The 12,823-nt window shown below is 44.0% G+C and overlaps 1 protein-coding gene across 7 annotated transcripts in view; it reads left to right on the top strand.

Annotated features, from left to right (window-relative positions):
- FGGY (FGGY carbohydrate kinase domain containing) overlaps nt 1–12,823 on the top strand; it is a 419,663-nt gene that overhangs the window by 193,867 nt on the left and 212,973 nt on the right. For all 7 annotated transcript variants that reach the window (XM_049617075.1, XM_049617074.1, XM_049617072.1 and 4 more), the window contains one exon: nt 5,526–5,654. In XM_049617075.1, the coding sequence (XP_049473032.1) occupies nt 5,526–5,654 (129 nt within the window). The remainder of the gene's footprint in view (nt 1–5,525; nt 5,655–12,823) is intronic.

Genomic DNA, 12,823 nt, shown 5'->3' with positions numbered 1-12,823 from the left:
ACAGGGTTTGGAAAAGGTGCACGGTATTCTTCTTAATTTTGCTTTTCTTTTAACTTAGTCTAGTTTGTTTTGATCACAAAAGAAATTTAAGGTCACGGTATAGAGGAAGCCCAAATCCTAGAGAAGAGTGTCCTACGCTGGGTCCCCATCCCTGCTGTTTAACAACATTCTGCATGTTTTTCTAGGATTTTTCTGGAAATATACATGCTTCCATTCTTGTGTACTTGAATAAAATGCCCAAATGGTATCACACTGTGAACACTATTCTGTGTCTTGATGTTTTTGCTAAATGTATTTTGAACTTCTTTCCGAATTCAGACCCTGATTCTTCCTCATTCATTTTAGTGGCTTTGTAGGAATTTTCTGAATACATGTGCCCTCATTTATTTACCCTGATTTAAAGGGAAAAACACCTATAAAAAAAATTACACAAGAAATGTGTGTTCGAGGCAGAACAGTTAGAAAGTATAGGTTGGTAAAAAGAAAAAAAATAATAACTTCTTCATCCAGGAAGAAGCAATTTTCTTTCTTTCCCCCTAGGAATGTATTTTTACAAATAGTCCATCTACCCTCTTTGTTGTTCTTCTTAAAATGAAGTCATACTCTACATAATGTTTTGCAGCCTGCATTTTTCAGTTGGCTTGATTGTTTTACAGATAAAAAACTATTTCCTATTCTAGCCTTTCCCCACTGCAGGTTTATCTTCTTAAAAAACAAATCTAAGTGCTCAGAGCTATTGGCTGGCAGGGCCTCATTGCCTTAGTTGGAGCTCCTCGCCTTGCCTGAGGTCCCCACTTCACGGCTCCTCCCTGGTGCCCTTTTTGCCAACATACTGACTGCCTCTGTGCCCCTCGGGGCTGCCTGCAATGAACAGCTTTTTGCTCTAATGGCATCCATTTCCCCTGAGCATTCTAGCTCTGAAACCAGCAATCCGCCACCTGTCTTACCAGACTAGGCTCAAATGTCACCTTCATCTTGATTTCCTGCACTCCCAGGGCCAACTCACAGTCCCCTCCTTCCTTGGCGTTCTCGGAATACCATGTACATTTCACCTGCAGAGCACTGTTTGAGGGGCTGAGAGCCTTGGTTAGCAGAGACCACTGTGTGAGTCTCAGAGGTGCCTCTTTCACATACACCCCGGCACCTCGATGTTGCCACAGGGTGGGCAAAACTATACGGGGCCACCATTGTTCTTGAATGTTTGTGAAGCTGTGTGGATGAATGGCTGAACAGAGGCTAGGAGAGACAGCCAGTGGTGAGGCTGTGAGGTCTTGATTAAGTCTGGGAAAATGGATGCTGTGATTAACTTAATTTTATGGTCAAGGAAGAGCCGAAAGGAGGATTATTTCCAGAAAAGTTGTCCAGGCGCACTAAAGCTTGCTTCTGACAGCTCCACCAGTCCCTCAGATGTAACCCTGGCTGGTAAGCCTAAAGCATGATCTGATGGGGTGATTTCTCAGAGATTCCCACCTTTTCCATCATCTTCTCTTACGCCAAGCTGTTTGTTTTCGGTCTCTAAATAAACAAAACTTCTTCCTGCTTTGGGCCCAGATGGACCATTCCTGAAGGCTGTGTTCCAGTTCAAAGGAGGATGTTAAGCTTTGTGCATATTTATTTTCATTCCTGGACCAGTGGGCTGGGGAGAAGGCCTGGCCTACTGCCCCCGGTTGGGTTCTCCGGCAGCAGATGCTGAGACAGATTTGAGGGTCTCTCTCAAATTATTAGGGGTTGCCATCTGTGATAAGAAGGTGAGGAGAGGAGAATGGGGCAGAGGGAGAATTTGAGCCGTGATATAGTCCCATGCCCCTTGCCCAGCCCAGCCCAGCAGAGTGCTCTGGAGTGAGTGGTGCCATCACAGTCCCTCTGCTCTGTCTCTGCTAAGTCATCAGGTGTGGCTGTCCTTTGGCACAGCAGCCTGAAGGAGCTGGCAGCTGGAAGCTGTCTGCTGCCCTTACTGCCCTTATTGGGCTGCAAGTCTGTCCTTAACAGGGATCTAAGCCGGCGTCTCTCTATCAGCCATATTTCCCATATCCAGGCAACTGCCATGACCTGTAACTTGCTGCTTCACAAAATCTCTTCTGTTGCACATACCTGTCCCTGCGACTCTCTTGCCCATACCTTGATGAAGGTTCATATCTTCTCTCTTCCTGAAATAGCTTCACAACTGTTCTCCCTAACCCCTTTCTGTCTTCTGCCATGCTGCCCAAGAGATCTATAGCAATGCTTAAATCCAGTCACCTCACTGCCTGGCTTACTGTTCCTCCAGGGGCCCTCCGTGATCTTCATGATGAAGTTCAGACACCTGAGTCTGGATTACAGTGTCTGTTTTGTCCCTGCTTCCATCTCCAACCTTATCTGCTCCTTCCGCCCCCTGCTGGGTCCCAGCCAGGGTTCTGTTCCACTTTACTCAGCCTTTTTGGCAGTCTCCCATGTTTCTTGGCCTTTGCTCAAGATGCTGCCTGTGCTGAGAAATCTACCTGTGGTCCACCAGCATATGATTTGAACCTAGATCTGGCTGCAAACCCTGGACTCCCTTGTACCTGGCCAGCCCAGGGTTCTTTCTGACCTGCTGCCCAGAAGATTTACAAGAGTTCCCCATCTTGTTAATCCTCCTTCTGTCCAGAACCTTTTTTTTAATGAAAATCGTGGCCTTTATGTTTGTGAAGATCGGGAAGAAGGTGAAACCATTCCCATTTTTACTTTCCTATCAAAATTAACCCTTTAAAAAAATCTGAAGGTAGTGAGCATGACTTCCAAATGATGCTACTTTTTTTTTTTTAATGTTTTATTTTTGAGAGCAAGAGAGACAGAGCATGAGTGGAGGAGAGGCAGAGAGAGAGGGAGACACAGAATCGGAAGCAGGCTCCAGGTTCTGAGCTGTCAGCACAGAGCCCGACACGGAACTTGAACCCACAGACCGTGAAATTGTGACCTGAACTGAAGTCGGATGCCTAACCAACTGAGCCACCCAGGAGCCCCCAAATGATGCTACTTTTTAAACCTACATAATGTTTGTTCTAAAAATACTTCTCTTGGAGCGCCTGGGTGGGTCAGTCCGTTAAATGTCTGACTTCGGTTCGGGTCATGATCTTATGGCTCATGAGTTAGAGGCCCCACGTGGGGATCTATGCAGACGGCTCACGGTCTGGAGCCTGCCTCGGTTTCTGTGTCTTCCTCTTTCTCTGCCCTCCCCTGCTCATATTCTCTCTCTCTTAAAAATAAATAAACATTAAAAAATTTAAAAAAAAATTGTTTTCTCTTGTTTCTTTAGTCATTTCTTCTCTTGTTTTCTTCACTTAAAATTTTTTAAAAACAGATCCACCAATATGTAATTTAACCAATAAGAGCACAGGTTTGCATCGGTTGGAGTGGAATCTATGGCCTGTACTCCCAACATTTAAGCTGTATGACTCGAAGGAACTTACTTTCCCTTCATAAACCTGACTTTCCCCATCCATCTGTGCAATGGGGACAGTAATAGTATCCTTCACATGGTATTATGTGACAATGAACTGAGAAAATGCATAGCAAATCCTTAGCACTGTCTCTCTCACAGAAATGCTCAGTAAAGGCAAATGCTGTCTTTTATGTGCTAGATACTAGATACAGTGACATACTCCACATAGTGTCCAGAGACAGATTGTCTACCTTGAAGGGCACCACTCTCCTTTAGGATTCTGCTGGCTTAGGTATTCAAAGCAGGCTAGAAGCTCTCCTTTCTCTCTGCCCCAACATTGGAGCATCTTGATTTTGTCTTCCAGACCAGAGCTGTCCTATAGAAATATAATATGAGCCACACACACACAGTTTAAAATTTTTTAGTAGCCACATTAAAGTAAAAGGCAATAGGTGAAATTAATTTCAATGTAATATAATCTAATATGTCCAAAATAGGATTCCAACATGCATTTGATATAAAAGTGATGAATATTTTACATTTATTTTTTTCCATACAAAGTTTTTGACATCTGATGCATATTTTCTGCTTAGTACCTCCTAATACATACACTAAAACTTCATTGTAAATATTTGATTTAGATGTCCTCAGCATTCAAAAAGTAGATTTGCATGCCACAGTGGTTTCAAACATCCTTAAAAAGTTTTTCAGTAGCTGACTTGAGTGTCAGTTTTTAAATTGAAATGAGTTAAAGTGAAAGTAAGTGGAAAATTAAGGTCCTTGAGTTCTTCCAGCCCACAGTTCAAGCGTTTAGTCCACACATGCCAAGCGGCTACCAAATTGGACAGTGAAGCTCCAGGATGCATTGCAGTGGTTTCAGTCTTCTTCCTCTTGATTTTCTTAGCAGACTTTTTTTTTCCAAATTCATTTATAGGTGAAGCTCATTACCTAAAATGGATAAAAATGGTGTTGTGGAGGGTTTTTTGTTTCCAATTAGAGGAGATTGGTGAGCCATTCACCCTCTGCCTCCCTCAACCCCCACCTTCCCCTTGACCCCAAAAGTCCTGCAGCACCTCAGCCTAGCCCTGGGGCTCCGTGGAACAATGAACAAGTGGTAGGTATCTTAGCATCAAGCAAATTACTGAGCATACAGTCAGAATCTTAGAATCTTGGAGCTCAGAGAGGTCTTAGCATATATGTGGATCTCCCCCAACCCCCTCCTTGCGGTGCACAAACACTAATTATGAATTTCTTGGCAAGGGGAGGGGGAGGACTCAGCCTCTGCTAAACACCTGAGAACAGATGGATTTCTTCATTCTGTTCTGACTTACATGGCTCCTTGTGTCCTGATCTCATCTCCCTAACTAGGTTGGGGGCAAGGACTGCCTTTTACAGCGCCACAGCGCCCACACAAAGCAAGACAATCAATAAATTCTTAACTGAAGGCCTGACTGACTGCAGGAATTCAAGGTCACTTGAAATATCAGGGTCGCTGCATTGCACAACTCCAAAGAACACCATTCAGATTGTATTCTGTGGTTGTGCAAGTAGCAGCCTTGTTAAGTTTGCAAGGTTTAGACTGGGCTCTCGTTTCCAACTGAGAAAAACTTTGAAGAGATTTTTTTTTATTGGAACAAAATAATTCCCTCCCTTATCCTCTGACAGGAAGCAACTACACAAGTAAAGGTTCTCAACTTCCTTAGGAATATATGTTAACCCAGGACTGTGTATGGATGTGTATGTGTGCGTAAGGTATGCTGTTAGGGCTGCTGCTGTGTTAGGAAGCCCGTTTGGAACAGTTTGACTGTTTTAACTGGTCTTTAAGAGGCCACTGTGTTTATATCTTTGGAATTTCCCGTGAATGGAATCTTTCTCCAATTTGAAAGGTACCTTAGAGCTCTTGATTTTGTAAAGTACCCCAGAGCGTGACCCACGGGAACCAAGGACATACACCTAAGTCACCAAAGGAGCAAAGGGACTCTTTGTGGGTGCATGGTTTTTATCTTCATGAGGTTGAGAAAATGCAGAAGAGAGGGGCGGGAGCAGAGAGGTTCCCTTAAGAAAACCCTGTGTTTGCTTTTGTGTTTTTCAAACTGACAGGTGTTTGTTGTTTCTCATGTCTACTCAGGAAACCAAGTACTGCCTCCTGGAGCTTCTCTTGGAAATGGGCTCACACCAGAGGCAGCCAGAGACCTTGGACTTCCTGCTGGAATTGCGGTGGCAGCCTCACTTATTGATGCCCACGCAGGAGGCCTAGGTAACCTCCCACCCTGTGTCCATGACCAACACTGTGTTCAAACGGAATATTCCTTGGAACCTAAGACACTCCTTTCCTGTTTTTAAAGCAGGGATCAAGGGCTGGTGGTTCCAGGTATAGTAAGGAAAAGTCTTTTTTTTTTTTTTTTTTTAATTTTTTAACATTATTTTTGAGAGAGAGTGAGAGAGCGAGAGAGCACAAGCAAGGGAGGGGCAGAGAGAGAGGGAGACACAGAATCCGAAGCAGGCTCCAGGCTCCGAGCTGTCAGCACAGAACCCGACACAGGGCCTGAACCCACGAACCGCGAGGTCATGGCCTGAGCTGAAGTTGGACGCTTAACCGTCTGAGTGACCCAGGTGCCCCAGGAAAAGCCTTTTTACAGTTAGTCATTTGGATAGAATTATCAAACTTTTAATCAAATGTAGTATTTATAATCTTGTTAATTTTTTCAGTACAGAATAACAAAAAAAATGGCCTGAATCAATATCTGGATGGTTCTTTGGTTTACGGAGAATTTGAAAGAGATGTGTGCGCTTCAGCTAGCACGTATGATGGTGGTACACTTACCTGTACAGTTTGTTCTAAAGGTACTCCGAAACCCTCACAAGTCTAATGGATTTATTTTCATACTTTGGTTTATATTCTATATCCAGTTAGGTGGGTGCAGTCTTGATTTTATCTCCTAAATAATTCTCACATCTGGCATTCAGGCGTTTATTATTTCAAAGGCCCATTGAACACTTAAATGTGTCCTAGACATGGTGCTTGGGGACGGTGAATTTAAAACTAAGCCAAACCAGTGTGTCTTCTCCATAAGTTTTAGTAGGAAGGCGGGCAGTGAGACAAGGACTACAGGAAGGTGTTGATGACTCTTACCCCTTTCTTCATCCTTATTACAGTTTTCCTTCCTCCCTTCCCCTTCTCTTTCCCTTCCCTTCCCCCCCACTTCTTCCCTCTTGTCTCTTTCTTTTCTTTTCTTTTCTTTTCTTTAATTTGCTTTTCTTTCCTTTCCTTTTCTCTTTTTCCTCTCCTCTCCTCTCGTCTCCTCTCTTCTCCTCTCATCTCCTCTCTTCTCCTCTCGTCTCCTCTCTTCTCCTCTCCTCTCCTCTCTTCTCCTCTCCTCTCCTCTCTTCTCCTCTCCTCTCCTCTCCTCTCCTCTCCTCTCCTGTCCTCTCCTCTCTCCTCTCTCCTCTCTCCTCTTCAATTCTCAATCTCTCTCACTTCCACTATAGTCATATTTTTCCCTAAACTTTCTTTCTAACAGTGTTTTTGTTTTTTTAATTATGGCTAAGACTTCATGCTATCAATTTAGTAGGTCATGACCATTGGATTTTCAGAGTAGAATCAACTGGAGTAGAAAACATCAGAGTACATCTCACATAGTAAGGGTCAACACTGTTTTTATGGGACTTATGTTTATATTTTATGTGTAGTGAACGTGGACACTGGACCATGAAGAAAATGAATTTCTTACCTTGGATCATAGTCAAAGGAGTTTTGAAATCTATTCTGGTCCATACTTTGTGTTAGAACCAAGAGTTATCTTTCAAATACTTAAATGGACTTGTGCTCCCAGAATCCAGTTTGTATAAATGCATGTGTATTTCTCTTCCCAGATTGGTTTATTGGTCCTCTCCTTCTCCCACTGCCTAATGTCTACTTGAAATTGAAGACTCATAGCAGATGCTTTGTTCTTTGCATAACCTTCCATGGAACACTCAGATTTATTGTAAGATTCTCCAAAGTTGTACTTCTTTCAACACTTTTATCTATCCCTAACAGAGAAATAATCACACTGGGTTGTAATTACTCATTTATCTGCTTGTCTTTTCCAGTCGACTCTGAGCTCCTTGAGGGCATTATATTATTATTCTTGTATCACCTATGCTGAGCCCTGGATCAGGCTCCTATAAGTGCTTGATAAATTTATTAAATGAATACAGTCATATTAAGGCAAGAATAAGGTGAAATGGCCTTAACCTGTAGAGTGGAAGTTAATGTTTCCTTATGCAACAGGATAACAAGCAGTATCTGATTCTTCTACGTAGTCCATGGACTTCCGGAGCAGGGTAGTGCTTATCAGTTTATGAATGTGTCTGCCTTGTTCGCTTTTATGTGTCCAGGATCTAACACAATGCCTGAGAAATTATAAACAGCCAGTAGTACCTGTGGGTTGGTGGAATGGCAGGCAGGTAATACTGAGTGTAGGCAAGGGTGTTTCTCTCCCTTTTCAGTGTGTTCTTTTGATGGGAGTGGCATGATTTTGAGCAGGCACAGAAAGAACTTGGGATCTACATAGATAGGGAGTTTTCCTGTCCCCTTGTAATCCTGACATCCTGTGTCATGTTTGAGGCCAGGGAAGCTTTCTCCATCGTGCTTTTTCAATTATCATGCTTTTTCAATTCGTTTCAACCATCCACCCCCAGCCAGGTGATAAGGACTTGGCTTGGACCACTGCCTGCTGAAAGAAAGCCCGCACCTTGCAGGGGCTTCAGGACTCCTGTTTCCTTGTCAGATCCCCAGACCTCCCTAAGGGACGAACCAAAGCACCCTTTTTCACTGCTGCCCAGCACTTGCTGTGCCCCATATGGTACCTGCTATTTGTAGACACTCAAAGTGTGGGAGCTCCACGGGGAGGAATCCAGGCCATTAGAGGGACCTCCCTCTTTTCCTAAATCAGAGATGGTTCTGTGACGGGAATTTTACCCTTCGAAGCTTTAACTCAGGCTTTTTGATCCTTTTAATACTCTTCAGTTAATGAGTTTCCCTTATGTTTTCCAAAAGTAAGCTCTTTACGTGGAAAGGTAGAATAAGGGCCTTGGATTCTTTAAGGGCTGAGCTTAGGGGCTGGTGGTGGCTGGAAGGGCACAGGAAGGGGGGCTTCTCAGCAACTGCAAGACAGTCAAGATCATAATTTTGACCAAGTTTTATCCTTCATATACTTTCTTATGCGTCCTCCTCTCCTCTTACAGTCATGACAGAATTAGGATGTCTGGTGAAGAGAGGAGGCCTGGAAGCAAACGCTGCCTCTTGTTTCTCACCCTGCCGGTGCCCTGTGCAGGCCTGAGAACCTTGAGAAGGTCATTGATGCACCCAGCTGCCTAGTCACTAAAGAGACATACTGAGTACCTGCAAACCTGCCAATTACTGGTCTAGTCGCTGGGGGTTATAGTGTGAACAGAGCAGACAGAGTGCCACTCCTTCCAAAGAGAAAATTCTGGCTGTTCTTTCCCGACCTGCGTGTTTATTGCTTAACAATACTGGTTGGAGACCACTGTTGTTATGATGCTCTAATAAGGGAACTGAATGTGGAGTCTGAAGATGTGAGTTTAAATTCTTACTCCCTCTACCTGTGTACCTTGGGCCAAATATTCTCTCTCTCTCTTCACTCCTGTGTTTCCTCTTCTGCAATAAGAGATAGCAATGCGCCCCCCCCCCCCCCCCCCCCCCCCCCACCAGGGTTGTTAAGAGCATTGGTAAAGCAGAAAAGCAGCGAAGGTAAAGCAGCTGGCACATAGTAAGCACATAATAATGAGGCTTCTCTCTTTGGTTTTCTCACTCTGAAATCACAACGCCTGACCAAAGTAAAAGCTTTTAAACTGAAAGTTCTCTGAGTTACTGTTGTAGTAAGGTGTGTACCAGGACAGTGGTCTTCTTTTTGGACAGGCAGTTGGAGAAGAACCTCAGACTTCTGGATTCTGTCAGTCTTCCCTGAATGTGCCCTGATTCTCCTTGCCTGGCACTTGGGAACAGAATGCAGGATTCAATGCTTTCGATCTTGTACAGGTTGAGATCAGAAGCAGTCTCAAGAAATGGGTAAATGAACTCCATGTTAAGAGGTTGCTGAATGTCAGGTTAAGAATTCAGCTTTGGAGGTCAGAATTGGAGGCCATCCAAGCCTCCCTCAAACAGGCTTCGACAGTTATGGCCCCTTCACGGGCTGACCCGGCATGACCTACCTTGGACCCTCCGTTCTGACTGATAGGAGGGGTCAGCCCTCTGCTTTGGAGAAATCTCCCTGGGCTCTCATTCTCAAGGGAGCCCGGGACAGGAGGATGAAGATCAAAGAGGCAAGTAACATTCAACCCCTGCTTTTTCCAGTTCTGGAAAAAGAGGAGGAAGGACTTTGTGGGAATAAAAATCAAAGATTAAAGAACATTTTGTTCTTAAGGTGCTGGTTAGTAAGTTCTGCAGCAGACAGCCAGAAGATAGGACTAGCTTTGTTTGCTCTTTGCGGGGGTGGTTCTGGCCAGGGCTCCTGCTGCTGATATTTTTCTAGCTTATAAAAATAGTATTAACTTTGTTCCAGGTCTGTTCTTGGCTCCAGCACCCCAGCTGTCCTGAAAGGCAATAACAAGCCGATTTCTGTCTCAGGCTCCCTTCTCTCAGTTGTTCTGTGTATCACACAAACTTCTGATTATCCCTCAGATCTTGAATCCGGTTGATTCACCTCCTCTAGGAGCCTTCCCTGACTCCCTCTAGCTGACTTAAGCATTCCTTCCTCTTCCCCTGTGTATCTTGGACTTGCTTCCATTTTACTGCATGTGTCACCCAGTTTTGTGTGTACAGCTTGCTCTCATTCACCAGTTGTAAGCTCTTTGAGAGAAAATACTGTGTCACTTCATCCATATATCCCAGCAACCCGCACAGTGCTTTGCACATGGAGGACCCCTAACACATGCATGTTTAGTGAATGACTGAGTGAATAAATGAGTGTTTTTTCCTCCCTGAGGGATGGATGTTACAACTGAGAGAGAGCATAACTTCTCATTACAGAGGCAATTATCCCTACGCAACAGGCGTACCAGGCTCAGTTCTCCATGAAGCAAGAGAGTTTTGAGCACTCCCTGTGGAAATTGGTATCATTTGTGTCCCATCATGTTAGCAGACTCTGTGCCTAGGTTTAGCATTGCTCTTTGTTTCCAGACACTGGATTTTTTGCCAGGTGTTGAGTTGGCATAAATTGTTCATCGGAGTTGCAGAGTCAAACCAAAATGAGGACATTTGAATCCCTCCCTCCCTCCCTCCTTCCTTCCTTCCTTCCCTTTCTTCCATTCTTGCTTTTTTTCAATAGCAGAAGAATTGGTTCACCTAGCCTTACAAAAAGAGCTTCTGATGCATGCCCTCCTGTAGCAGTTCTAGTTTATTCCAGTGAGCTAGAATATGCCATTGTCAGTGGTCCAGAAGCAGCACTGATTCTCAAAGCCACTTTATATATATACACTACTATCGTGTTCCCATTTATCAAGTAAAACAGTGAGGCTCACAGAGACTACCTGACTTACCCAGAGCCACACAATAAGTGGTAAATCATTTAAATCTACTCCTTCTGATTCCAGAGCTCACATTCTTTTCATTTTAAAGTGTATTTATTTTGTGAGAGAGAGACCGAGCATGAGCCGGGGAGGGGCAGAGAGAGAGAAGGAGAGAGAATCCCAAGCAGGCTTCGTGCTTTTAGTACAGAGCCCAGTGCAGGGCTCAGTCTCATCAACTGTGAGATCATGACCTGAGTCAAAATCAAGAGTTGGATGCTTAACCAACCGAGCCTCCTAGGCACTCCCTAGAGCTCACCTTCTAATTACTGTGCTATATGGAATGGTGTATCTATTAAAAGGGGATCCTTTGAATTTGACCCTTAAAAATGCCATTTGAGCAAATAACCAATATTAAAAAAAAGTATTTTAATAAATTTTTATTGATGACCAACTGCTAGTTGATGGGAGCATCAGGTGGATATGAGAGAGAATTGGACCTCTGGGAATCTGTGGTCTAGTAGAGAAAATAAACATTAAATAAACAATGATAGTTATATGTACCAAGTGTGGAGAGCCTCAGAAGAATGTAGATTATACCTCGAATTGAGACTAGAAGAACCGTAAAAGGATTCCTAGAGGATGTGGTGTCTGCTAATGGAATCATAACATTTCTTGCCCTATTATGGCTTCTCGGCAAAGTAGAACTTATTTATTCATTGTGTCTTTTTAACTTCACTTAGGCTTTATTCCTCATAACACCAGCAGTGACAACATCAGCATTGTTAATTTAAAAAATATATATATATTGGAACCACTACTCTTATCAGTACCTCTACTATTTTGACCATTTTTACTGCCTTCTCTGTGCTAAATACTCTGGCCTGACCCTTTGCCTTTACCTACTTTATCTCTTGTCCCTCCCAATAATCCTACTAGGTAGAGGTTATTTCCCATCTTGTACATGAAGAAATTCCAGTTCTAAGCAGAACATTTCCATAATCACGTAACTTGTGTCCTGGCAAGATTTGAGCTTGAGTCTGAGTCTGAAAGCTCTCCTGTTTCTCTACACCGGTGCTTCTCAACCAGGGATGATTTTAACCCTACCCCTACCCCAGGGGACACTGGGCCATGTCTAGAGATAGATTTTGGTTGTCAGACTGGCACGTGGAGACCGGGAATGTGGCTGAACATCCTATGATACTCAGGACGGCCTCACAAAAAAAAAACCTGCCGTGGGTCTCCGGTCAGTCGGGCAGAGGATGAGAGGCCTGCTCTAGACTGAAACACCCTCAGTGATGTTATTTCTCTTCACCAGCTCACTTCCGTGGAAGCCAAAATGCAACCCCGAGTCAGGGTTTTGCTAATATATTAGTAGTTTGTCAACATGTATTTTGTGCAGTTAACTCGTAAGTGAAAACAGCTATGAGGTAAGAAAACAGAGGTGAAGAGTGAAGAGCACGGGGTACAAGGTGACTGCTACCCCATCCGTCTTACTGAGAGACAAGCCACACCAGCCACCCGCCCTCTTTCCACACATCATGCACGTTCTGCCTCCTTGCCTTTTTTCCTCCTGCTGTTGGCTCTCTATGGGGTGGTCTCTCCTTGCCACCTGGGCGGTCCCACTTAGGCGACAGCACTCAACCTTAACGTTATTTCCCCCATAGAGACTTCTCCAAGGTTGACCCCACTCTTAGGAAAACTGAATCCCTCCCCATCTGCAACACTTTGCATCTATTTCAGATTTCTCACCAAATCACACGCACCTTCCAATGCCCGTCATCTGGTATAGGACCCACAGTGTCAGTCAGTCAGTCCTCGGTAAATCAGTGAATTGATTACTATAAGAACTGAGAGGATTTTGAAAAGTTAAACAGAGATGGCTAAATCTGAGTGGGGAATCTTTAGAAAACAAAC

The sequence above is a fragment of the Panthera uncia genome, assembly GCF_023721935.1.
Source record: "Panthera uncia isolate 11264 chromosome C1 unlocalized genomic scaffold, Puncia_PCG_1.0 HiC_scaffold_4, whole genome shotgun sequence".
Taxonomy (NCBI): Eukaryota; Metazoa; Chordata; class Mammalia; order Carnivora; family Felidae; genus Panthera; species Panthera uncia.
This window is presented reverse-complemented; position numbering and strand designations above follow the sequence as displayed.